This window comes from Coregonus clupeaformis, unplaced genomic scaffold (genome assembly GCF_020615455.1).
Source record: "Coregonus clupeaformis isolate EN_2021a unplaced genomic scaffold, ASM2061545v1 scaf0813, whole genome shotgun sequence".
NCBI lineage: Eukaryota > Metazoa > Chordata > Actinopteri > Salmoniformes > Salmonidae > Coregonus > Coregonus clupeaformis.
The window spans coordinates 199,977-227,612 of record NW_025534268.1 but is presented as its reverse complement, the minus strand read 5'-3'; the positions used below and the strand labels follow the sequence as shown (position 1 = coordinate 227,612).

Genomic DNA, 27,636 nt, shown 5'->3' with positions numbered 1-27,636 from the left:
TGACGAGGCAGAGAAGAGTCTCTCCAGATCAGAACACCAGATGGTACAGCTTGGTCTGGTCTAGCATACAGCTTGCTCTATCGGGGTCTGGGTTTCTGTAAAGCACTTTATGACAACAGTGACATCAGCATCCATAATGATATGTTTCTGTGTCCCCTCTATATGGTTACCAGGACAACGCTAGCCCTTCCGCCCTCCCAGAGTCCCCGTGTCGTACCTCTCCCAGTAGCACCTTACTGCTGGGTCTGAAGAGGTTGTCTGTGCGGCTGGTGGACTGCAGGAAAACAACGGGGCTGAGTGGAACTGTGAGAGGAGGAGAAGAGAAGAAAGGAGCAGATTTGACTCATCAAAGTAAGTGCTGTAGTTTAGTTTGAACAAATAAAATAGGTCTGCCCAATCATCATCAGCAGAGTTCTGTTAGTTGACATGAATATATACTGGTATCTGTTACCAGGACAACCAGCAGAGTTCTGTTAGTTGACATGAATATATACTGGTATCTGTTACCAGGACAACCAGCAGAGTTCTGTTAGTTGACATGAATATATACTGGTATCTGTTACCAGGACAACCAGCAGAGTTCTGTTAGTTGACATGAATATATACTGGTATCTGTTAAAAGGACAACCAGCAGAGTTCTGTTAGTTGACATGAATATATACTGGTATCTGTTACCAGGACAACCAGCAGAGTTCTGTTAGTTGACATGAATATATACTGGTATCTGTTACCAGGACAACCAGCAGAGTTCTGTTAGTTGACATGAATATATACTGGTATCTGTTACCAGGACAACCAGCAGTGTTCTGTTAGTTGACATGAATATATACTGGTATCTGTTACCAGGACAACCAGCAGAGTTCTGTTAGTTGACATGAATATATACTGGTATCTGTTACCAGGACAACCAGCAGAGTTCTGTTAGTTGACATGAAGATAGACTGGTATCTGTTACCAGGACAACCAGCAGAGTTCTGTTAGTTGACATGAAGATAGACTGGTGTATGTTACCAGGACAACCAGCAGAGTTCTGTTAGTTGACATGAATATATACTGGTATCTGTTACCAGGACAACCAGCAGAGAAAATCCAGAGAGTGTGGTGAAGGAGTTCATGGTTATGGTATTACATTGATAACCAACTATTCCGAGACACCAAGACAACTCCATGGCTGTTCTAAATAATTGAAAGTTCCCCTGGAAGGGACGAATAATGAAGCACCCTATACTATTCAGGTCTGGAATTGGCCTTTAAAACGGACCAATAACATCACACTACCGTGCTATACTATTCATAATGTGACGAGATCCTGAGGCCCATTGTCGTGCCATTCATCCACCGCCATCACCTCATGTTTCAGCAGGATAATGCACGGCCCCATGTCGCAAGGATCTGTACTCAATTCCTGGAAGCTGAAACTGTCCCAGTTTTTTTCCATGGCCTGCATATTCACCAGACATGTCACCCATTGAGCATGTTTGGGATGCTCTGTAATGACGTGTACGACAGCGTGTTCCAGTTCCCGCCAATATGCAGCAGCTCGAGTGGGAAAACATTCCACAGGCCACAATCAACAGCCTGATCAACTCTATGTTAAGGTGTAACGCTGCATGAGGCAAATGGTCACACCAGGTACTGACTGGTTTCCTTATATGAACTGGAACTCAGTCAAATCTTTGAAATTGTTGCATGTTGCGTTTATATTTTTGTTCAGTGGTGAAGGATGTATTGCCCGAAGGAAATAGTAAAGTTGTATTATAGTGGGAAAGATGGGTTAGTCTGTGGACGTCTAAGGGTTGGAATTAAGATTAGAGTGATTGGTTGATTTGAGGATGCACTTGGAGTCCAGTACAAATAGGAGGTGGCTATAGGAGAACGCTACCGTAGTGCCAACTGTAAAGTTTGGTGGATGAGGAATAATGGTCTGGGGCTTTTTGTCATGGTTCGGGCTAGGCCCCTTAGTTCCAGTGAAGGGAAATCTTAACGCTACAGCATACAATGACATTCTAAACGATTCTGTGCTCCCATCTTTGTGGCAACAGTTTGGGGAAGGCCCTTTCCTGTTTCAGCATGACAATGCCCCTTTGCACAAAGCGAGGTTCATGAAGAAATTATTTGTTAAGATTGGTGTGGAAGAACTTGACTGGCCTGGACAGAGCCCTGATCTCAACCCCATCAAACACCTTTGGGATGAATTGGAAGGCCGACTGCGAGCCAGGCCTAATCGCCCAACATCAGTGCCCGACCTCACTAATGCTATTGTGGCTGAATGGATGCAAGTCCCCACAGCAATGTTCCAACATCTAGTGGAAAGCCTTCCCAGAAGAGTGGAGGCTGTTATAGCAGCAAGGGAGGGACCAACTCCATATTAATGCCCATGATTTTGGAATGAGATTTTCGATGAGCAGGTGTCCACATAATTTTGGTCATGTAGTGTATTTAATGTTTGACCCCATCCCTCAGCTATATACCAAAACAGTGGCAGGGTGACAACTTTGTTGTTGTTTGAACTGCAGATTGCCTCTTTAGGTCTAGTAGCCTATCAAATAACAATAATGTACACTTAAAGTGTATCCTATACTAGTCTATTTATCCATTAGGTCTAATACATATATCATATACTGACTAGTCTATTTATCCATTAGGTCTAATAAATGTATCCTATACTGACTAGTCTATTTATCCATTAGGTCTAATAAATGTATCCTATACTGACTAGTCTATTTATCCATTAGGTCTAATAAATGTATCCTATACTGACTAGTCTATTTATCCATTAGGTCTAATACATGGATCCTATACTGACTAGTCTATTTATCCATTAGGTCTAATAAATGTATCCTATACTGACTAGTCTATTTATCCATTAGGTCTAATAAATATTGCCACTCCTATTTGCCATATCTTCAATCTAAGCCTACTAGAAGTGTGTGCCCTCAGGCCTGGAGGGAAGCAAAAGTCATTCCGCTACCAAAGAATTGCAAAGCCCCCTTTACTGGCTCAAATAGCCGACCAATCAGCCTGTTAACAACCCTTAATAACGTTTTGGGGAAAGTTGTGTTTGGCCAGATAAAATGCTATTTTACAGTAAGCAAATTGACAACAGACTTTTCAGCACACTTATAGGGAAGGGCATTCAACAAGCACAGCACTTACACAAATGACTGATGATTGGCTGAGAGAAATTGATGTTAAAAAGATTGTGGGGGCTGTTTTGTTAGACTTCAGTGCGGCTGTTGATATTATTATTATTTTTTTTAACTTCTTCTTTAAGAGGCTCCTCTGTCCTCTACTCGTTACCTGTATTAATGGCACCTGTTTGAACTTGTTATCAGTATAAAAGACACCTGTCCACAACCTCAAACAGTCACACTCCAAACTCCACTGTGGCCAAGACCAAAGAGATGTCAAAGGACACCAGAAACAAAATTGTAGACCTGCACCAGGCTGGGAAGACTGAATCTGCAATAGGTAAGCAGCTTGGTTTGAAGAAATCAACTGTGGGAGCAATTATTAGGAAATGGAAGACATACTGATAATCTCCCTTGATCTGGGGCTCCACGCAAGATCTCACCCCGTGGGGTCAAAATGATCACAAGAACAGTGAGCAAAAATCCCAGAACCACACGGGGGGACCTAGTGAATGACCTGCAGAGAGCTGGGACCAAAGTAACAAAGCCTACCATCAGTAACACACTACGCCGCCAGGGACTCAAATCCTGCAGTGCAAGACGTGTCCCCCTGCTTAAGCCAGTACATGTCCAGGCCCGTCTGAAGTTTGCTAGAGTGCATATGAATGAACCAGAAGAGGATTAGGAGAATGTCATATGGTCAGATGAAACCAAAATATAACTTTTTGGTAAAAACTCAACTCGTCGTGTTTGGAGGACAAAGAATGCTGAGTTGCATCCAAAGAACACCATATCTACTGTGAAGCATGGGGGTGGAAACATCATGCTTTGGGGCTGTTTTTCTGCAAAGGGACCATCACGACTGATCCGTGTAAAGGAAAGAATGAATGGGGCCATGTATCGTGAGATTTTGAGTGAAAACCTCCTTCCATCAGCAAGGGCATTGAAGATGAAACGTGGCTGGGTCTTTCAGCATGACAATGATCCCAAACACACCGCCCGGGCAACGAAGGAGTGGCTTCGTAAGAAGCATTTCAAGGTCCTGGAGTGGCCTAGCCAGTCTCCAGATCTCAACCCCATAGAAAATCTTTGGAGGGAGTTGAAAGTCTGTGTTGCCCAGCGACAGCCCCAAAACATCACTGCTCTAGAGGAGATCTGCATGGAGGAATGGGCCAAAATACCAGCAACAGTGTGTGAAAACCTTGTGAAGACTTACAGAAAACGTTTGACCTGTGTCATTGCCAACAAAGGGTATATAACAAAGTATTGAGAAACTTTTGTTATTGACCAAATACTTATTTTCCACCATAATTTGCAAATAAATTCATTAAAAATCCTACAATGTGATTTTCTGGAGAAAAAAAATAATCTCATTTTGTCTGTCATAGTTGACGTGTACCTATGATGAAAGTTGGGAGAAAAAAAGTGGGAGAACTTGCACAATTGGTGGCTGACTAAATACTTTTTTCCCCACTGTAACTAGCAACTGTAACGGATTACATTTAGAAAGTAACCCAACCAATCAACCCTGCCAAGATTATTTTAAATTAGAATTTATTTGTAAACTGGCCTCGGGTTATTGAGGGATCTGATTTGGATTAAACCTCCTAGCAAGAGAGTTGTGAGGTTTCATTCAGGTCTCTGTTTAAATAAACGCTCTGTCTTTGGCAGGAGAAAGACCAGATTCAGAGGAACCAGAGACGTCCAAACCAGCAAGACGATTCCACTGCACCCACTGTGGAAAGGGTTTTAATCAGTTAAGGGACCTGAAACGACATGAGAGAATACACACAGGGGAGAAGCCTTTCCAATGCTCCCAGTGTGGAAAGAGTTTTTCCCTGTTAGGACACCTGAAAATACATGAGAGGACACACACAGGGGAAAAGCCTTATCACTGCTCCCAGTGTGGAAAGAGTTTTAACCTGAAAGGAAACCTGAAAGAGCATGAGAGAATACACACAGGGGAGAAGCGAGATAAACCTTTCCAATGCTCCCAGTGTGGAAAGAGTTTTTCACAGTTAGGGAGCCTACAAATACATGAGAGAATACACACAGGAGAGAAGCCTCATCACTGCTCCCGGTGTGGAAAGAGTTTTACCCGGAAAGAGTACCTGATACACAAGTTTACGCGCTGTATCCCGGGTGGCGCCATAACTCTACACAAATGCATTTCATTTCCGCCGGAAGTTGTTTGCACAACGTCTGCCGGTGTAAACACAGCGATGTCGACGCTAGCTTGGGAACACGGTTCTACTACTTTGACTGGAGATGGCGCTACTCTCCTCCACCCGAATTCAGTGCAGAACTGGGAGGATAACATGACGACGTGGCCCAACTTAACGTACAGCAAGATTTGCTCCTACTTCGTGCAATCCATGGCAATAGATGGAAAAGCAATGGACAATCTGAAAGCCTCCGAGGCATATCAATATCTGCACAGCAACAAAGTCGGTTGTGTCATGTCATACAAACATGATCGTTTTGTTTATCTGAAAGCAAATGTAGAGCCTAGCCAGTGTTTGAACAATGCATGGCATAATGCTTGGGTGCTGGTAACTGAAGCTGGAGAAGTCAAAACTGCGGGATGTACGTGTGTTGCTGGACCAGGGAGATCTTGTTCCCACTCAGCTGCGATCCTGTGGAAGGTAATTATTTGACCATTGTAGCCTAGGCCTATGTCTTCTTTTCAAAACGCTATAAATCCATCAATTTGTTATTTAAAAAAAAAACTATTTTGTGTTTAAATTTTCGTGTTTGCATTTATGAGGAAAAAACAATGTTAGGCCTACGACAGTTCTCCATTACGGACATGAGCGCTCTGAAAGCGGCACTAAAGACTTTCAAACTTTCACAGACACCTCAAAACAGAAAGAACAAAGCCTTTAAAGCGAATTTCGTTTTGTATTAATTGTATCTTAATTTTAATAAATTATTCATTAACCAAATTCCTGGATTTAATAAATAAAAAATAAATATAGCAGACAGACAATAGATAATGACAACATAAGGCTCCGGCCTGAACTGGAGCTTATGCATGAACCGAACACTTGTTTATGAATAAACAATTAAAATGTCTCATTGCAATATTTTACATATTCATAATCATTACTTTTGCTGGTTCTTTGAGACAGCTTTTAGGTGACGTTTAGATAAGCGCGCTCATAATTGAATTGAATTATGATAATAACGCATTTTCTTCATATTCGTGTTACATCATATGACATGTGTGCAGTGAACCCATTATAATATCTATGCACTGTTTTTACTATATCTCTCTAGGTAGAAAATGCTGTGAGACGGGGGAAAACCGGGCGTGCCTGCACAGACGGACAGAACCAGTGGAATGCTGGGTCTAAAAGAAATGCTGGTCAGAGGAAGATGAAGTATGTCCGCTTCAAACGACACAACAGGAAGGATCTCTACCAGCCGCCACCAACTTCACCGCCATCCTCTACCACTCCAGAACCGGCACAGGAGGTGACACTCTTTAGGACTCATGAAGAGTGGAGGAAGAACGCACTTGCCTCACCAATGGCAGCACTTTTCAATTGCCCTGGGAATAGCCTCCTGCAGCTCTGCTTTAATGCTAATACCTCCTCCATCACCGAGCCAACACCATGTCCACACCTCCACCTCCTAAACCATGATGAGCACTGTTATGCTATAGCAGCATTTATGATGTAGACTAAGGCACACGCAGGCAGGCAGGCACACACACACACACACACACACAATTAATGATGTAGCTATCGTGGGCATTGTTTGTCCCATCTCCAAAACAATCAACTGCCTTAGCAAAATACCGGTAGCAATGTTAATGTATGACAACTTCTTCATAATTAACAGTATTGTCAGCTTCATAGCTAAAGTTGCTGAACTTACCCTCAGATTCAAGTCTGCAATTCTTTATCTGGGGGGAGGCAGTGGTCCGCTGGGTGAGTTGACGCCTCTTTGGCTGGGGAGGGCGATTGTATCCCAACCACAACTCTGGGAAAGGATTATCCTTGGTAGGTTTTTGGTCAACAAAGTGATAGGAACAAACAAAAACGTTGAGGGGTGGTTTCTTTAGATTCAATGCCTTCAGCCAGGTCCTTGATTCCGAGTCGGTATCAGGCTTGCGAAAAAATGTAAACAATGGAGCGCATGGACATTGCCTCTTCGTAGCTGGTTTGTGGTCGTAGCACTCTCTATCTAACCACTCGTTCAGGTGCTTTCTCGAGTTTTTGCAACCAACTACCGCACACGTCGTTCCCGAACCACTTTTCTTCATGTTGTAATTGTAATTTTATATCCTCTTTGTCTTTGCGATATCAGTGCTTTGTCGGCACAACGGAGCTAGCTAGCAAAACAAACCCAGCCCGGCAGAACGGAAGTGGATTGCATCGACGGGAGGAGTTCAGGAAGTAGAGCGGAAACGGCTCAAAAACTTGTGTATACAGCATGAGAGAATACACACAGGGGAGAAGTGCTACCACTGCTCCCAATGTGAAAATAGTTTTGCCTGGTTAGGTCACATGAGAAGACATGAGAGGACGCACACAGGAGAGAAGGATGTAGGCTGCTGAAGAGTAGGACATAGGACAGATGTAGGCTGAACAGTAGGACATAGGACAGATGTAGGATACTGAACAGTAGGACATAGGACAGATGTAGGTCCAATACATGGTGGATCAGTAGGCCGTAGAGACTCTGAATGTGTCTTGTGTATTGACTTTCCAGTGTTTTCCGTACTGCATGTATTATAGTGGATTGGGTTTGTGGATTTGTTTTCTGACTTCACAAAATGAATTTCCATGTAAATGGACAAAGTATATCGTGTCGTACCGCTGCTCTCCTTTTGAGAAAAGAAAAATCCAGTTAGAGGAAGGTTTCCCAAACTCTACCCCAAAGGGTAGATCAGCTTTAATGTTGCAGATAGATTGTATCTTCCACACTCTTGGCATCCCGTCTCTCAACCAGCTTCATGAGGAGCTACCACAGTATTCATCTCAACATCAACTGTTCAGAGGAGACTGCATGAATCAGGCCTTCATGGTCGAATTGCTTCAAAGAAACCACTACCAAAGGACACCAATAAGAAGAGGCTTGGGCCACGAAACACGAGCAATGGACATTAGGCTGGTGGAAATCTGTAATTTGGTCTGATGAGTCCAAATTTGAGATTTTTGGTTCCAACCTCTGTGTCTTTGTGAGATGCAGAGCAGGTGAACGGATGATCACCATATGTGTGGTTCCCACCGTGAAGCATGGAGGAGGTGGTGTGGGGGTACTTTGCTGGTGACACTGTCAGTGATTTTATTTAGAATTCAAGGCACACTTAACCAACATGGATACCACAGCATTCTGCAGCAATACGCCATCCCATCTGGTTTACGCTTAGTGGGACTATCATTTGTTTTTCAACAGGACAATGACCCCAAACACACCTCCAGGCTGTGTAAGGGCTATTTCAACCAAGAAGTAGAGTGATGGAGTGCTGCATCAGATGACCTGGCCTCCACAATCACCCGACCTGAACCTCAATTGAGATGGTTTGGGATGAGTTGGACCGCAGAGTGAAGGAAACAAAGCCAACAAGTGCTCAGCATATGTGGGAACTCCTTCAAGACTGTTGGAAAAGCATTCCAGGTGAAGCTGGTTGAGAGAATGCCAAGAGTGTGCAAAGCTGTCATCAAGGCAAAGGGTGGCTATTTGAAGAATCTCAAATATAAAATATATATTGATTTAATTAACACTTTTTGGTTACTACATGATTCCATATGTGGTTTTTTTTCATAGTTTTGATGTCTTCGCCATTATTCAACAATGTATAAAATAGTAAAAATGAACAAAAACCCTTGAATGAGTAGGTGTGTCCAAACATTGACTGATACTGTACATCTACATGATGTATTGTTACACAATGTAGGCGCAGTATAGACCCAACTGCATATCTTGATATTATTGTAACCTTATGTTTAAAATACTCACTCATTATAAATCTGTAATGATCAACACATGATTCTCTTTGTACTTTTACATATCATTTTATTATTTTTTATAAAATGCATGAAAAACTAATGTTTTGTTTGAAAATAAAATAAAGATTTGACCTGACGTTATTACTAACTGCAGTCAGCAGGTGGCGATGTGGGTCTTTCAGGCAATACTGCCATTGTGACGTATAATCTAATGGACAGGACATTTCTTCAACAACAAGGACGGCTAATCAGCCACCTCGGAAAATTGCCAATTAGGCTGCTGTCAAGAAACACTGGCATGTTTTATCATCGGACCCAGCTCTGCCAGCTTATTGGACAAAGGAGAGGTCGCAATTTACGCGACATGTTGGTCGATGACACTCACAGAAGCTTCAATTCAAAACACTCACAGAAGCTCTGACGAAGGCCTCGAGGCAATACCTAAAGATAATAAAGAGCAGTGATACTATCAGGAGCAGTGTGCGGGTTTCTTCTAGTTTCTCTCTTGTCATTGCTGATTAAAATTGATGTCAATGATGAGAGTAATGTAGCTGAAAAAGAAATATGTAAATGCTGGTTGATTTTTGTTTTGTACACAACAATTAAGAAATTGACAAAACTCGTAAATGGTATGAAATAAAACAAAAGTTTGTTCATCAAGTATAGCAGTTTGAATTGCGTTAACACAAATGACTCGTAAATAAACCTCGTAGATGATAAAAGACGGGAATTAACGGTGAACATTTACCGGTGATGATACAACGGGCAATTGATCAACATGAACAAACAAAAAGTTAGCCTAAACAACTCACGCCATGTCACAATACATGCGCACTATTTGTCTGGAGACAGAGACTTGCCTATAGTGCGTTTTCGCCTCACACCATTCCCTCCTGCTTATCTAGACATCTGTTTGTATTATACTCAATATGCATAGCCCGATCTTTACAAGGAATAAGCCTCGGGGAACTTTAAAAACGTGTTCGGGTATAAAGCATCGAAAACCAAATCGAACATCAAAATTATTTTTTTTTTACCGATTCATGTTTATTCATAAAAAGCAGAAGATAGTAAATATCATTAATCACAATGGTTAGTCTTTTCAAATTAACAGGACAACGTTCTGAAAGTATTCATATGACTACATTTATCCTAAGCGGAAACATAACAAACAGCCGCGGGGAGAAGTCAAAAGATCCTAGAAGTCAGGCTATAAATTGTTAAATCCAGAATAAATATAAGCTAGCCGAATTGTTCAGTCTTGATCTATGATCAAAATAGGCTGGGACGTGTTCGGGTTCCCTTACAGAAAAAAAATAATGCAATCAGAGAGCAGTATAACTGCAATTACTGCGTCCAAAATACCACAGTCGACTGCAGTTACAGCACTTTTACAGCAGTTTCAAAAACTGCAATATTTTGTTGTAAGGGTTCGGTTTAGGCTATAGGTTATGTGGAAGAACGCAACTGCACTGAAACGAATAGCCTGATTCAATGCAATTCCCCACTCCTGAACATCAAAACTGTTTTTATAGGCATAACCTACCACTCAATTCCGGAGCATTTAAAACAACCATATTTTCTGTGGGATAATGATACTTGCACCGTGGATCATTGGTTTTTTTTAAATCACCATTTATAAGCCAACACCGGGTAGCCGATGCTTTTTGCCATTCGCTATAACAAGGGTTAGAACTACATCGTCACACACGCCCTCAAGTTCAAGACCTGCTTTTAACCATAACACGTGAAGCCCTCCATAGAAATTGATAGCATATAGCCTAAGGAGTGCGTGGTGACAGTGATTTGCGTCTATTAAAACAGGTAAACTTGTGGTAAACTGGGAACTCTGGGAGGGGGGGGGGAGAGGTCAAATCATGACATCAGTGATTTTCAGGTCGGAAAGTCGGAGATGTAGAAAGATTTCCGAATTGGAAATAAGAGTTGAATCACCATTGAAATATAATTGTTCCTAGTCAGAGCTTGTTTTTTTCTGAGCGACTTTAAAGTGGAAATAAGCAATTTGCTACATCCAATTTCAAACTTTTAAATTAATGATTTATGTACCCATTGACTCTTTTTAAGAATATAAACGTATACATGCCTAATGAGCTTAGTTCAACTGCCGTACCCCATCAGAAACCAACCTGTTTAACTCCATTGGTTTGTAAACATTGTAAACACTGTTCGCCTGAAAACGTGGATAAACTAGAATTTAAAATATCATCTTGCATCCATAGCTCTGTGAATTTGAGAGTGGTTGTATTTCTCCAGCCTCAGCTTTTTACCAAAACAGTGGTGGGGTATCCGCTTTGTTATTGTTTGAACTGCAGATCCCCTGTAAAAGAAAAGTCATAACAGGGTTCATTATAACAGGGTTTCATTATAACAGGGTTTATTTTAATTATTGATAAACATGCACCTGTTTGGTAACTGACTGTTAGATCTGTAAAGGCTCCGTGGATTGATGAGGAATTGAAAAACTGTCTGGTTGAAAGAGACGGGGCAAAAGGAGTGGCTAATAAGTCTGGCTGCACATCTGACTGGTTGACTTACTGCAAATTGAGAGATTATGTGACTAAACTCAACAAAAAGAAGAAGAAAACTGTATTATGAAGCCAAGATCAATTATATAAAGAATGATGGAAAACAAATTTGGAGCACTTTAACTGAAATATGGGTAGAATGACATTCAACTCCACCTTTCATCGAATCAGATGGCTTATTCATCACAAAACCATTTGATGTTGCCAATTATTTTAATGATTACTTAATTGGCAAAGTGGGCAAACTTAGGCAGGAAATGCCAACAAGGAACAGTGAGCCATCGTATTCATGCATAAAAAAACAAATAATGAAAGAAAAGCATTGAAAGTTTGAATTTTGTAAAGTTAGTGTGGGAGAGGTGGAATATTTAATGACAAACCTCCTGGCATTGACAACTTAAATGGAAAGCTACTGAGTCTTTCAGGTGATGATTCTTCCCACTCCAGTCAGCAGATGGGATGTGAGTCTTTCAGGTGATGATTCTTCCCACTCCAGTCAGCAGATGGCGATGTGAGTCTTTCAGGTGATGATTCTTGCGTGACGTATATTCTAGTGGACGGGACGGGACGCTTCTTCATCAACAACAATTCAGCCGCCTTGGTAGCTTGCTAGCCAACATAAAACCAAAATATTGAAGCTCTTTAGACCATTTTTGTGTATATTAACATCAGTGTTTTAAACACACTGTCTGTGTATTTAGCAGTTACTCCATTTGATTTCACATTTACGTTATTAGCTATCTGGCTAAGTAACACGAGGCTAATGCTAACTAGCTAGCTAACATCCCCAACCATGAGCTCACTAAGCTACTCTCCTCCTCCTAAAGAAGAGGAGGTCTGCTGGACAGAGAAAGACGTTACAGTGAAAGAAGAGGAGGATGTCACAGTTAAAACAGAAGTAGAGGGTGAAGCTGTTACCGTAAAAGAAGAGGAAGAAGGTTTCAGAGTGAAAGAGGAGGATGCAGTTTTTGGAGTGAAGGAGGAGGGGGAGATTACTGTCACATTGGAGGAAGAAGAGGAGACTGGAGAGCTGATTAACACCAGTAAGTAGTATTTTAAAAACAGTGGCACAAACTCTGTAGTTGTTGAACTATTGAACTAATGTGTCGTCTTAAAGACTGCGGTCAAGTGATCCGTCATTCGCAAAACGTGGTCACGCCACCCACCCTTCTGTTTCCGCCTGAATTTTCTTACCGAATAGATACCACCTAACTGTACCGCGTGTTTTCTGGGAGGGAAACTGAGTCGGATGCTCTCTAATGCTCCGACAGAAACGATAGCTACAAATCATTCAAAAAATTACTTTGATATCACGGGTAGAGTGAGGCTGCAGAGGTTGCAGTAGCCTAACGTTGGTGCTGTTTAGGAAATGTTAAATTGTCAAAGCAAGACGTGTTTACGGTCATGATACACACACAGGAAGATCTAAATGAGCTTGATATGTTTTTAGTAAATCATGAATCCAGTGTGATGACCGTTGCTTACCATACGATCTCCATATTAAAATATGGGTTAATATAATTACTTATTCTATATTACAGTTAACTTTGAAGTGAAATTGGATGGTAAACATTTAGTCATGTCTGCCACTAGTACGTCACTAATCCATGTTCATTAACATGGCGTTATGCTGGCTTCAACATGGGGGAACACTAGTTTACTGCTCAGTGCATTAGGAAAGGATTCAGACCCCTTAACTTTCTCCACATTTTGTTACGTTAAAGCCTTATTCTAAAATGGATTAAATCTTGTTTCCCCCTCATCAATCTACACACAATACCCCATAATGACAAACTGTTTTTGCTAATTTATAAAGAAAAATACTGAAATATCACATTTACATAACTATTCAGACCCTTTACTCAGTACGTTGTTGAAGTACCTTTGGCAGTGACTACAGCCTCGAGTCTTCTTGGCTATGACGCTACAAGCTTGGCACACCTGTATTTGGGGAGTTTATCCCATTCTTCTCTGCAGATCCTCTCAAGCTTTGTCAGGTTGGATGGGGAGTGTCGCTGCACAGCTATTTTCAGGTCTCTCCATAGATGTTCGATCAGGTTCAACTCTGGGCTCAGGCTGGGCCACTCAAGGACATTCAGAGACTTGTCCCGATGCCACTCCTGTGTTGTCTTGGCTGTGTGCTTAGGGTCATTGTCCTGTTGGAAGGTGAACCTTCGCACCAGTCTGAGCTCATGAGCGCTCTGGAGCAGGTTTTCATCAAGGATCTCTCTGTACTTTGCTCCGTTCATCTTGCCCTCGATCCTGACAAGTCCCCCAGTCCCTGCCTCTGAAAAACATCCCCACAGCATGATACTGCCACCACTATGCTTCACCGTAGGGATGGTGCCAGGTTTCTTCCAGATGTGAACTCTGGAGCTCTATCACAGTGACCATCGGGTTCTTGGTTATCTCCCTGACCAAGTTCCTTCTCCCCTGATTGCTCAGTTTGGCCGGGCGGCCAGCTCTAGGAGGAGTCTTGGTGGTTCCAATCTTTTTCCATTTAAGAATGATGGAAGCCACTGTGTTCTTGGGGAACTTCAATGCTGCAGACATTTTTTGGTACCCTTCCCCAGATCTGTGCCTCGACACAATCCTGTCTCGAAGCTCTACGGACAACTCCTTCGACCTCATGGCTTTTGCACTGACATTACTTTAATTTATCATTTGAGAGCTTTCGACGATTACAGTTAGTGAAAATTACTTTTTGCAAACGCCATGCTTATCTTACATCTGCGGCCTTCCCTCCTACCCTGGACAAGCTGGTTGCCCAGCCGCGCAGTCATTGTCGCTGACTCGATGCAGTGCCTTGACCACTGTGAGCCCCACATGCACTGTCAACTGTGGGACCTTATGTAGACAGGTGTGTGCCTTTCCAAGTCACGTCCAATCAATTGAATTTACCACAGGTGGACTCCAATTAAGTTGTAGAAACAACTCAAGGATGATCAATGGAAACAGGATGCACTGGAGATCCATTTGGAGTCACTTTTTCATTATGAGGTATTGTGTGTAGATTGAGGATGGGGAAAAAAACAATTTAATCCATTGTAGAATAAGGCTGTAATGTAACAAAATGTGGAAAAAGTCAAGGGGTCTGAATACTTTCCGAATGCTCTGTAGACAGAGCTAAGAGCCTCACCAAAGCAGTGCAAAATATCCGGTTAGAAATGATTATTTTCTCTCTTGAACATTGGATGATCTGGGCCAATAGCTGAAGTGTATTTTTATAGCGGACACTCCGGTGTCTTATTGCCCACATGTTCTATCCTCTCTATTTGATATGAATATGACTTGGCCCATTAAGACACTCAGGTTAATGCAGGTTAGATTTCCTCTCTATTTGATATGAATATGACTTGGCCCATTAAGACACTCAGGTTAATGCAGGTTAGATTTCCTCTCTATTTGATATGAATATGACTTGGCCCATTAAGACACTCAGGTTAATGCAGGTTAGATTTCTGCTGCTGCGCTATTTCATGATCAAACAATGAATGAATCTAACAGAGTTCTAGGCTATATCAGAAAGTTAGAACAATGATGGTGTTCTCGGGGTGATGAGAGATGTTGGGTTTGCGCCAGACGTAGCGTTTTCCTTGATGGCCAAAAGCTCAATTTTAGTCTCATCTGACCAGAGTACCTTCTTCCATATGTTTGGGGTGTCTCCCACATGCCTTTTGGCGAACACCAAATGTGTTTGCTTATTTTTTTCTTTAAGCAATGGCTTTTTTCTGGCCACTCTTCCGTAAAGCCCAGCTCTGTGGAGTGTACGGTTTAAAGTGGTCCTATGGACAGATACTCCAATCTCCGCTGTGGAGCTTTGCAGCTCCTTCAGGGTTATCTTTGGTCTCTTTGTTGCCTCTTTGATTAATGCCCTCCTTGCCTGGTCCGTGAGTTTTGGTGGGCAGCCCTCTCTTGGCAGGTTTGTTGTGGTGCCATATTCTTTCAATTTTTTAATAACGGATTTAATGGTGCTCCATGGGATGTTCAAAGTTTCTGATATTTTTTTATAACCCAACCCTGATCTGTACTTTTCCACAACTTTGTCCCTGACCTGATTGGAGAGCTCCTTGGTCTTCATGGTGCCGCTTGCTTGGTGGTGCCCCTTGCTTAGTGGTGTTGCAGACTCTGGGGCCTTTCAGAACAGGTGTATATATATACTGAGATCATATGACACTTAGATTGCACACCGGTGGACTTTATTTAACTAATTATGTGACTTCTGAAGGTAATTGGTTGCACCAGATCTTATTTAGGGGCTTCATAGCAAAGGGGTGTGAATATATATGACCTCACCACTTTTCCGTTATTTATTTTTTATACTTTTTTGAAACAAGTTATTTTTTTCATTTCACTTCACCAATTTGGACTATTTTGTGTATGTCCATTACATGAAATCCAAATAAAAATCCATTTAAATTACAGGTTGTAATAAAACAAAATAGGAAAAACGGCAAGGGGGCTGAATACTTTTGCAAGGCACTGTATCTACAACGCATATAGTAGCCTAGGCCTGACAGATCATGTGACAGATCATGTGACATACAGTAGCCTAGGCCTGACAGATCATGTGACATACAGTAGCCTAGGCCTGACAGATCATGTGACATACAGTAGCCTAGGCCTGACAGATCATGTGACATACAGTAGCCTAGGCCTGACAGATCATGTGACAGATCATGTGACATACAGTAGCCTAGGCCTATTAAGACAGGAGGATGAGAAACTCATGTGAATCAGTTTCTAATGATCCAGTTCTGAGGACAGCAGAGTCTTGATGATTTACAACCCATCACAAGTCACACAACCAGCCGGGCTCGTTGACTGTGTGTCACTCGCTCCTTCTGCGTGCTTCGACACTGCGCACCTCTTTAGTACCACAGATAATCAGATATACAGTGGGGGGAAAAAAGTATTTAGTCAGCCACCAATTGTGCAAGTTCTCCCACTTAAAAAGATGAGGCCTGTAATTTTCATCATAGGTACACGTCAACTATGACAGACAAATTGAGATGTTTTTTCTTCTCCAGAAAATCACATTGTAGGATTTTTTATGAATTTATTTGCAAATTATGGTGGAAAATAAGTATTTGGTCACCTACAAACAAGCACGATTTCTGGCTCTCACAGACCTGTAACTTCTTCTTTAAGAGGCTCCTCTGTCCTCCACTCGTTACCTGTATTAATGGCACCTGTTTGAACTTGTTATCAGTATAAAAGACACCTGTCAACAACCTCAAACAGTCACACTCCAAACTCCACTATGGCCAAGACCAAAGAGCTGTCAAAGGACACCAGAAACAAAATTGTAGACCTGCACCAGGCTGGGAAGACTGAATCTGCAATAGGTAAGCAGCTTGGTTTGAAGAAATCAACTGTGGGAGCAATTATTAGGAAATGGAAGACATACAATACCACTGATAATCTCCCTCGATCTGGGGCTCCACGCAAGATCTCACTCCGTGGGGTCAAAATGATCACAAGAACGGTGAGCAAAAATCCCAGAACCACACGGGAGGACCTAGTGAATGACCTGCAGAGAGCTGGGACCAAAGTAACAAAGCCTACCATCAGTAACACACTACGCCGCCAGGGACTCAAATCCTGCAGTGGTAGACGTGTCCCCCTGCTTAAGCCAGTACATGTCCAGGCCCGTCTGAAGTTTGCTAGAGTGCATTTGGATGATCCAAAAGAGGATTGGGAGAATGTCATATGGCCAGATGAAACCAAAATATAACTTTTTGGTAAAAACTCAACTCGTCGTGTTTGGAGGACATAGAATGCTGAGTTGCATCCAAAGAACACCGTACCTACTGTGAAGCATGGGGGTGGAAACATCATGCTTTGGGGCTGTTTTTCTGCAAAGGGAGCAGGACGACTGATCCGTGTAAAGGAAAGAATGAATGGGGCCATGTATCGTGAGATTTTGAGTGAAAACCTCCTTCCATCAGCAAGGGCATTGAAGATGAAACGTGGCTGGGTCTTTCAGCATGACAATGATCCCAAACACACCGCCCGGGCAACGAAGGAGTGGCTTCGTAAGAAGCATTTCAAGGTCCTGGAGTGGCCTAGCCAGTCTCCAGATCTCAACCCCATAGAAAATCTTTGGAGGGAGTTGAAAGTCCGTGTTGCCCAGCGACAGCCCCAAAACATCACTGCTCTAGAGGAGATCTGCATGGAGGAATGGGCCAAAATACCAGCAACAGTGTGTGAAAACCTTGTGAAGACTTACAGAAAACGTTTGACCTGTGTTATTGCCAACAAAGGGTATATAATAAAGTATTGAGAAACTTTTGTTATTGACCAAATACTTATTTTCCACCATAATTTGCAAATAAATTCATTAAAAATCCTACAATGTGATTATCTGGATTTTTTTTTCTCATTTTGTCTGTCATAGTTGACGTGTACCTATGATGAAGATTGGGAGAAAAAAAGTGGGAGAACTTGCACAATTGGTGGCTGACTAAATACTTTTTTCCCCACTGTAACTAGCAACTGTAACGGATTACATTTAGAAAGTAACCCAACCAATCAACCCTGCCAAGATTATTTTAAATGAGAATTTATTTGTAAACTGGCCTCGGGTTATTGAGGGATCTGATTAGGATTAAACCTCCTAGCAAGAGAGTTGTGGAGGTTTCATTCAGGTCTCTGTTTAAATAAACACTCTGTCTTTGGCAGGAGAAAGACCAGATTCAGAGGAACCAGAGACGTCCAAACCAGCAAGACGATTCCACTGCACCCAGTGTGGAAAGAGTTTTTCCCAGTTAGGAAATCTGAAAATACATGAGAGAATACACACAGGGGAAAAGCCTCATCACTGCTCCCAGTGTGGAAAGAGTTTTAACCAGTTAAGGTACCTGAAACGACATGAGAGAATACACACAGGGGAAAAGCCTCATCACTGCTCCCAGTGTGGAAAGAGTTTTAACCGGAAAGAATACCTGAAAGTGCATGAGAGAATACACACAGGGGAGAAGCCTCATCACTGCTCCCACTGTGGAAACGGTTTTAACCAGTTAGGGGGCCTGAAACGACATGAGAGAATACACACAGGGGAGAATCCTCATCACTGCTCCCAGTGTGGAAAGGGTTTTAACCATTTAAGGGACCTGAAACAACATGAGAGAATACACACAGGGGAGAAGCCTTTCCAATGCTCCCAGTGTAGAAAGGGTTTTACCCAGTTAGGGAGCCTAAAAATACATGAGAGAAAACACACAGGAGATAAGCCTCATCACTGCTCCCAGTGTAGAAAGAGTTTTAACCAGTTAGGTCACCTGATACAGCATGAGAGAATACACACAGGGGAGAAGCCATACCACTGCTCCCAATGTGAAAAGAGTTTTGCCTGGTTAGGTCACATGAGAAGACATGAGTGGACCCACACAGGAGATAAGGATGTAGGCTGGTGAAGAGTAGGACAAAGGACAGATGTAGGATACTGAACAGTAGGACAAAGGACAGATGTAGGCTGAACAGTAGGACATAGGACAGATGTAGGTCCAATACATGGTGGATCAGTAGGCCGTAGAGACTCTGAATGTGTCTTGTGCATTGACTTTCCAGTGTTTTCCGTACTGCATGTATTATTTACATTTACATTTACATTTACGTCATTTAGCAGACTTCTCTTATCCAAAGCGACTTACAAATAGGTGCATTCACCTTATAGCCAGTGGGATAACCACTTTACAATGTTTTTTAATTTTTTATTTGTATTTATTTTTTTGGGGTTGGGGTGGGTTGGAGTAAAGAGGGGGGGTAGAAGGATTACTGTATCCTATCCCAGGTATTTCTTAAAGAGGTGGGGTTTCAAATGTCTCCGGAAGGTGGTGAGTGACTCCGCTGTCCTGGCGTTGTGAGGGAGCTTGTTCCACCATTGGGGTGCCAGAGCAGCGAACAGTTTTGACTGGGCTGAGCGGGAACTATGCTTCCGCAGAGGTAGGGGAGCCAGCAGGCCAGAGGTGGATGAACGCAGTGCCCTCGTTTGGGTGTAGGGACTGATCAGAGCCTGAAGGTACGGAGGTGCCGTTCCCCTCACAGCTCCGTAGGCAAGCACCATGGTCTTGTAGCAGATGCGAGCTTCAACTGGAAGCCAGTGGAGTGTGCGGAGAAGCGGGGTGACGTGAGAGAACTTGGGAAGGTTGAACACCAGACGGGCTGCGGCATTCTGGATGAGTTATAGGGGTTTAATGGCACAGGCAGGGAGCCCAGCCAACAGCGAGTTGCAGTAATCCAGACGGGAGATGACAAGTGCCTGGATTAGGACCTGTGCCGCTTCCTGTGTAAGGCAGGGTCGTACTCTCCGAATGTTGTAGAGCATGAACCTACAGGATCGGGTCACCGCCTTGATGTTAGCGGAGAACGACAGGGTGTTGTCCAGGGTCACGCCAAGGCTCTTCGCACTCTGGGAGGAGGACACAACGGAGTTGTCAACCGTGATGGCGAGATCATGGAACGGGCAGTCCTTCCCCGGGAGGAAGAGCAGCTCCGCCTTGCCGAGGTTCAGCTTGAGGTGGTGATCCGTCATCCATACTGATATGTCTGCCAGACATGCAGAGATGCGATTCGCCACCTGGTTATCAGAAGGGTGGATTGGGTTTGTGGATTTGTTTTCTGACTTCACAAAATGAATTTCCATGTAAATGGACAAAGTATATCGTATCGTACCACTGCTCTCAGGTTTCCCAAACTCTACCCCAAAGGGTAGATCAGCTTTAATGTTGCAGATAGATTGTAGCTTCATTACTCTTGGCATCCCGTCTCTCAACCAGCTTTATGAGGTAGTCACCTGGAGCTACCACAGTATTCATCTCAACATCAACTGTTCAGAGGAGACTGCGTGAATCAGGCCTTCATGGTCGAATTGCTTCAGAGAAACCACTACTAAAGGACACCAATAAGAAGAGGCTTGGGCCACGAAACACGAACAATGGACATTAGGCTGGTGGAAATCTGTAATCTGCAAGGAATAAGCCTCGGGGTAACTTTAAAAACGTGTTCGGGTATAAAGCAGTAGTCATTTATGAAAAACAAAGGAACATTCAACGAACATCGAAACCAATTATAATTTTTTTTACCGATTCATGTTTATTCATAAAAAGCAGAAGATAGTAAATATCATTAATCACAATGGTTAGTCTTTTCAAATTAACAGGACAACATTTATCCTAATCGGAAACATATGCCGCGGGGAGAAGTCAAAAGATCCTAGAAGTCGGGCTATAAATTGTCAAATCCAGAATAAATATAAGCTAGCCGAATTGTTCAGTCTTGATCTATGGTCAAAATAGGCTGGGACGTGTTCGGGTTCCCTTACAGAAAAAAAAAAATTGCAATCAGAGAGCAGTATAACTGCAATTACTGCATCCAAAATACCACAGTCGACTGCCGTTACTGCACTTTTACAGCAGTTTCAAAAACTGCAATATTTTGTTGTAAGGGTTCGGTTTAGGCTATAGGTTATGGGGAGGAACGCAACTGCACTGAAACAAATAGCCTGATTCAATGCAATTCACCACTCCTGAACATGTTTATAGGCATAACCTACCACTCAATTCCGGAGCATTTAAAACAACCATATTTTCTGTGGGATAATGATACTTGCACCGTGGATCATTGTTTTTTTTAATCACCATTTATAAGCCAACAACGGGTAGCCTTTGCTTTTTGCCATTCGCTATAACAAGGGTTAGAACTACATCGTCACACACGCCCTCAAGTTCAAGACCTGCTTTTAACCATAACACGTGAAGCCCTCCATAGAAATTGATAGCATATAGCCTAAGGAGTGCGTGGTGACAGTGATTTGCATCTATTAAAACAGGTAAACTTGTGGTAAACTGGGAACTCTGGGGGGGGGGAGAGGTCAAATCATGACATCAGTGATTTTCAGGTCGGAAAGTCGGAGATGTAGAAAGATTTCCGAATTGGAAATAAGAGTTGAATCACCATTGAAATATAATTGTTCCTAGTCAGAGCTTGTTTTTTTCTGAGCGACTTTAAAGGGGAAATAAGCAATTTGCTACATCCAATTTCAAACTTTTAAATTAATGATTTATGTACCCATTGACTCTTTTTAAGAATATAAACGTATACATGCCTAATGAGCTTAGTTCAACTGCCGTACCCCATCAGAAACCAACCTGTTTAACTCCATTGGTTCGTAAACATTGTAAACACTGTTCGCCTGAAAACGTGGATAAACTAGAATTTAAAATATCATCTTGCATCCATAGCTCTGTGAATTTGAGAGTGGTTGTATTTCTCCAGCCTCAGCTTTTTACCAAAACAGTGGTGGGGTTTCCGCTTTGTTATTGTTTGAACTGCAGATCCCCTGTAAAGGAAAAGTCATAACAGGGTTCATTATAACAGGGTTCATTATAGCAGGGTTTATTTTAATTATTGATAAACATGCACCTGTTTGGTTACTGACTGTTAGAACTGTAAAGGCTCCGTGGATTGATGAGGAATTTAAAAACTGTATGGTTGAAAGAGACGGGCAAAAGGAGTGGCTAATAAGTCTGGCTGCACATCTGACTGGTTGACTTACTGCAAATTGAGAGATTATGTGACTAAACTCAACAAAAAGAAGATGAAAACTGCATTATGAAGTCAAGATCAATGATATAAAGAACGATGGAAAAGAAATTTGGAGTACTTTAACTGAAATATAGGTAGAATGACATTCAACTCCATCTTTCATCGAATCAGATGGCTTATTCATCACAAAACCATTTGATGTTGCCAATTATTTTAATGATTACTTAATTGGCAAAGTGGGCAAACTTAGGCAGGAAATGCCAACAAGGAACAGTGAGCCATCGTATTCATGCATAAAAAAACAAATAATGAAAGAAAGCATTGAAAGTTTGAATTTTGTAAAGTTAGTGTGGGAGAGGTGGAAAAAGTATTGTTATCGATCAATAATGACAAACCTCCTGGCATTGACAACTTAAATGGAAAGCTACTGAGGATGGTAGCTGACTCTATAGCCACTCCTATCTGTCATATCTTTAATCTGAGCCTAGAGGAAAGCCAAAGTCATTCTGCTACCCAAGAATGGTAAAGCGGCCTTTACTGGTTCTAACAGTAGACCTACATTTAAAAGCTTGCTGCCAGCTCTTAGCAAACTGTTGGAAAAAATGGTGTTTGACCAAATACAATGCTATTTCTCTGTAAACAAATTAACAACAGACTTTCAACATGCTTATAGGGAAGGGCACTCTACATGTACTGCACTGACACAAAGGACTGATGATTGGTTGAAAGAAATTGATAATAAGAAGATTGTGGGAGCTGTACTGTTAGATTTCAGTTCAGCCTTTGATATTATTGACCATAACCTGTTGTTGAAAAAACGTATGTTTTGGAACGGGTTGCCACTAATAAACTGGTCCTGAACATCTCTAAAACTAAGAGCATTGTATTTGGTACAAATCATTCCCTAATTTCTAAACCTCCGCTGAATCTGGTAATGAATGGTGTGGCTGTTGAACAAGTTGAGGAGACTAAATTGCTTGGCGTTACCTTAGATTGTAAACTATCATGGTCAAAACATATAGATTCAATGGGCTCCCGAGTGGCGCAGCGGTCTAAGGCACTGCATCTCAGTGCTTGCGGTGTTACTACAGACCCCCTGGTTTGATTCCAGGCTGTATACACAACCGGCCGTTATTGGGAGTCCCATAGGGTGGCGCACAATTGGCCCAGCGTCGTCCGGGTTTGGTGGTGTAGGCCGTCATTGTAAATAAGAATTTGTTCTTAACTGACTTGCCTAGTTAAATAAAGGTTAAATAAAAAAGATGGGGAGAGGTCTGTCCGTAATAAAGAGATGCTCTGCTTTTTTGACACCACACTCCAAAAAGCAAGTTCTGCAAGCTCTAGTTTTGTCATTATTACCTGTAAGACAATTGGTTATTTACCAATTATTTGTTTACATTGTTTGCCAGAATATATTTTTTGTTCAACTGCGTCACTCCAGTCAGCAGATGGCGATGTGAGTCTTTCAGGTGATGATTCTTGCGTGACGTATATTCTAGTGGACGGGACGGGAGGCTTTTTCAACAACAGCAACAACAACAATTCAGCCGCCTTGGTAGCTTGCTAGCCAACATAAAACCAAAATATTGAAGCTCTTTAGACCATTTTTGTGTATATTAACATCAGTATATTTAGCAGTTACTCCATTTGATTTCACATTTACGTTATTAGCTATCTGGCTAAGTAACACGAGGCTAATGCTAACTAGCTAGCTAACATCCCCAACCATGAGCTCACTAATCTACTCTCCTGCTAAAGAAGAGGAGGTCTGCTGGTCGGAGAAAGACGTTACAGTGAAAGAAGAGGAGGAAGAGGAGGATTTTACAGTTAAAACAGAAGTAGAGGGTGAAGCTGTTGCCGTGAAAGAAGAGGAAGAAGTTTTCAGAGTGAAAGAGGAGGATGCAGTTTTTGGAGTGAAGGAGGAGGGGGAGATTACTGTCACATTGGAGGAAGAAGAGGAGACTGGAGAGCTGATTAACACCAGTAAGTAGTATTTTAAAAACAGTGGCACAAACTTTGTAGTTGTTGAACTATTTAACTAATGTGTCGTCTTAAAGACTGCGGTCAAGTGATCCGTCATTCGCAAAACGTGGTCAAGCCACCCACCCTTCTGTTTCCGCCTGAATTTTCTTACCGAATAGATACCACGTAACTGTACCGCGTGTTTTCTGGGAGGGGAACTGAGTCGGATGCTCTCTAATGCTCCGACAGAAACGATAGCTACAAATCATTCCAAGCAAACAGTTTGAGCCAAACATATTCAATCTTTCATAATCAAAATGATACCAAATCGTTAATTTTATTTTCGCACCTTATAAAAATGACTTTGATATCACGGGTAGAGTGAGGCTGCTAGAGTGAGACTGCAGAGGTTGCAGTAGCCTAACGTTGGTGCTGTTTAGGAAATGTTAAATTGTCAAAGCAAGATGTGTTTACGGTCATGATACACACACAGGAAGATCTAAATGAGCTTGATATGTTTTTAGTAAATCATGAATCCAGTGTGATGACCGTTGCTTACCATACGATCTCCATATTATGCCATCTTAAAATATGGGTTAATATAATTACTTATTCTATATTACAGTTAACTTTGAAGTAAAATTGGATGGTAAACATTTTGTCATGTCTGCCACTAGTACGTCACTAATCCATGTTCATTAACATGGCGTTATGCTGGCTTCAACATGGGGAACACTAGTTTACTGCTCAGGGCATTAGGAAAGGATTCAGACCCCTTAACTTTCTCCACATTTTGTTACGTTGAAGCCTTATTCTAAAATGGATTAAATCTTTTTTCCCCCTCATCAATCTACACACAATACCCCATAATGACAAACAGTTTTTGCTAATTTATAAAGAAAAATACTGAAATATCACATTTACATAAGTATTCAGACCCTTTACTCAGTACGTTGTTGAAGTACCTTTGGCAGTGACTACAGCCTCGAGTCTTCTTGGCTATGACGCTACAAGCTTGGCACACCTGTATTTGGGGAGTTTATCCCATTCTTCTCTGCAGATCCTCTCAAGCTTTGTCAGGTTGGATGGGGAGTGTCGCTGCACAGCTATTTTCAGGTCTCTCCATAGATGTTCGATCAGGTTCAACTCCGGGCTCAGGCTGGGCCACTCAAGGACATTCAGAGACTTGTCCCGATGCCACTCCTGCGTTGTCTTGGCTGTGTGCTTAGGGTCATTGTCCTGTTGGAAGGTGAACCTTCGCCCCAGTCTGAGGTCCTGAGCGCTCTGGAGCAGGTTTTCATCAAGGATCTCTCTGTACTTTGCTCCGTTCATCTTTCCCTCAATCCTGACAAGTCTCCCAGTCACTGCCTCTGAAAAACATCCCCACAGCATGATGCTGCGACAACAATGCTTCACCGTAGGGATGGTGCCATGTTTCCTCCAGACGTGACACTTGGCATTCAGGCCAAAGAGTTCAATCTTGGTTTCATATTAATTGTATGAGTATGTAATTTCCCAAATGTTTTGTGGATACAATATACAGGTAACACTTGAGTCAATGAGGGATACAACATATATTGAAAGCAGCTTCCACACAGCTGTGGTTCCTGAGATAATTAAGCAATTAACATCCAGTCATGCTTAGGGTCATGCATAAAAATGCCCAGTTGACCATTATCTTGGCTACCATGGCTATAAGAAGAGATCTCAGAGACTTTGAAAGAGGGGTCTCAAAGGAGCGTAGGGGGTTTAAAGGGAGTTTGTGTCTCAGTCACTGGATCTCAACCCAATTTAACCCTTATGGGAGCTTCTGGAGCGGCGCCTGAGACAGCGTTTTCCACCACCATCAACAAAACACCAAATGATTGAATTTCTCATCAAGGAATTGTGATGCATCCCTCCAATAGAGCTCCAGAAACATGCAGAATCTATGCAAAGACACATTGAAGCTGTTGTGGGGTCCGAACGACCAAGACACTTTATGCTGGGGTTTCCTTTATTTTGGCAGTTACAACACTTTATGTTGGGGTTTCCTTTATTTTGGCAGTTACGACACTTTATGTTGGGGATTCCTTTATTTTGGCAGTTATGACACTTTATGTTGGGGATTCCTTACAGAGTCTGATTAACTTGTGGAAACCATTTTTCTTTCTCTGTTTGTAGCATGAATAAAGTTAGATGTATCGCGAGCCAGCGCTAACTAGCGTTAGTGAAATTACTGGACGTCTACAGGTATTCTATGCTACTGTTACTTGTAGACTTCTAGTCTTTGCGCTAACACTAGGTACCAGAATTTCGCAGTATCTGTAAGATGTTTACCATCATAGAGTGGGCCTCCCAACAAAACATTATTAACAGTGGATCAAATGCAGCCTATGACATTGATTGAAATACTGTAGTCCTCAATATCTGTTATTCTAGTGCTCTGCTCAGCCTAAAAACATGACATTCCATGAGAGCAAGATTATAGTTGGAACTCTACATCTTTTGTTTTTCAAATTACAACAAGATTCTTTTAAATTAGATTTTTTTTTGTAAACTGGCCTCTGGTTATTGAGGGATCTGATTTGGATTCAACCTCCTAGCAAGAGAGTTGTGGAGGTTTCATTCAGGTCTCTATTTAAATAAACACTGTCTTTGGCAGGAGAAAGACCAGACTCAGAGGAAGCAGAGACGTCCAAACCAGCAAGACGACAACACTGCTCCCACTGTGGAAAGGTTTTTAACCAGTTAGGGGACCTGAAACGACATGAGAGAATACACACAGGCGATAAACCTTTCCAATGCTCCAAGTGTGGAAAGAGTTTTTCCTCATCAGGGTGCCTGAAAAGACATGAGAGGACACACACAGGAGATAAGCCTCATCACTGTTCCCAGTGTGGAAAGAGTTTTACCCAGTTAGGGAGCCTGAAAATACATGAGAGAATACACACAGGAGAGAAGCCTCATCACTGCTCCCAGTGTGGAAAGAATTTTAACCGGAAAGAATACCTGAAAGAGCATGAGAGAATACACACAGGGGAGAAGCGAGATAAACCTTTCCAATGCTCCCAGTGTGGAAAGAGTTTTTCCTTGTTAGCGAGCCTGAAAATACATGAGAGAATACACACAGGAGAGAAGCCTCATCACTGCTCCCAGTGTGGAAAGAGTTTTAACCTGAAAGGACAACTGAAAGAGCATGAGAGAATACACACAGGGGAGAAGCCCTACCACTGCTCCCAATGTGAAAAGAGTTTTGCCTGGTTAGCTGACCTGAGAAGACATGAGAGGACGCATACAGGAGAGAAGCCTCATCACTGCTCCCAGTGTGGAAAGAGTTTTAACCAGTTAGGTCACCTGAGAAGACATGAGAATACACACAGGACATAAGGATGTAGGCTGGTGAACAGTAGGACATAGCACAGATGTAGGCTGAACAGTAGGACATAGGACAGATGTAGGATGCTGAACAGTAGGACATAGGACAGATGTAGGATGCTGAACAGTAGG

At 42.2% G+C, this 27,636-nt stretch overlaps 3 protein-coding genes across 3 annotated transcripts; all 3 read left to right on the top strand.

Moving 5' to 3' along the window:
* Positions 1-8: 8 nt before the first annotated feature.
* On the top strand, positions 9-27,636 carry LOC123485714 (zinc finger protein 239-like). Its single transcript, XM_045216827.1, has 3 exons — positions 9-43; positions 174-351; positions 26,792-27,636. The coding sequence occupies exons 1-3, from the start codon at positions 41-43 to the stop codon at positions 27,514-27,516; spliced, it is 906 nt and encodes a 301-aa protein (XP_045072762.1). The 5' UTR covers positions 9-40; the 3' UTR covers positions 27,517-27,636.
* On the top strand, positions 5,072-6,865 carry LOC123485715. Its single transcript, XM_045216828.1, has 2 exons — positions 5,072-5,776; positions 6,411-6,865. The coding sequence occupies exons 1-2, from the start codon at positions 5,354-5,356 to the stop codon at positions 6,813-6,815; spliced, it is 828 nt and encodes a 275-aa protein (XP_045072763.1). The 5' UTR covers positions 5,072-5,353; the 3' UTR covers positions 6,816-6,865.
* Positions 11,508-19,276, top strand: LOC123485713 (zinc finger protein 239-like). The gene is made up of 3 exons (XM_045216826.1): positions 11,508-11,520; positions 12,648-12,680; positions 18,322-19,276. Exons 1-3 carry the CDS (start codon positions 11,508-11,510, stop codon positions 19,053-19,055), a joined length of 780 nt encoding a protein of 259 aa, XP_045072761.1. The 3' UTR covers positions 19,056-19,276.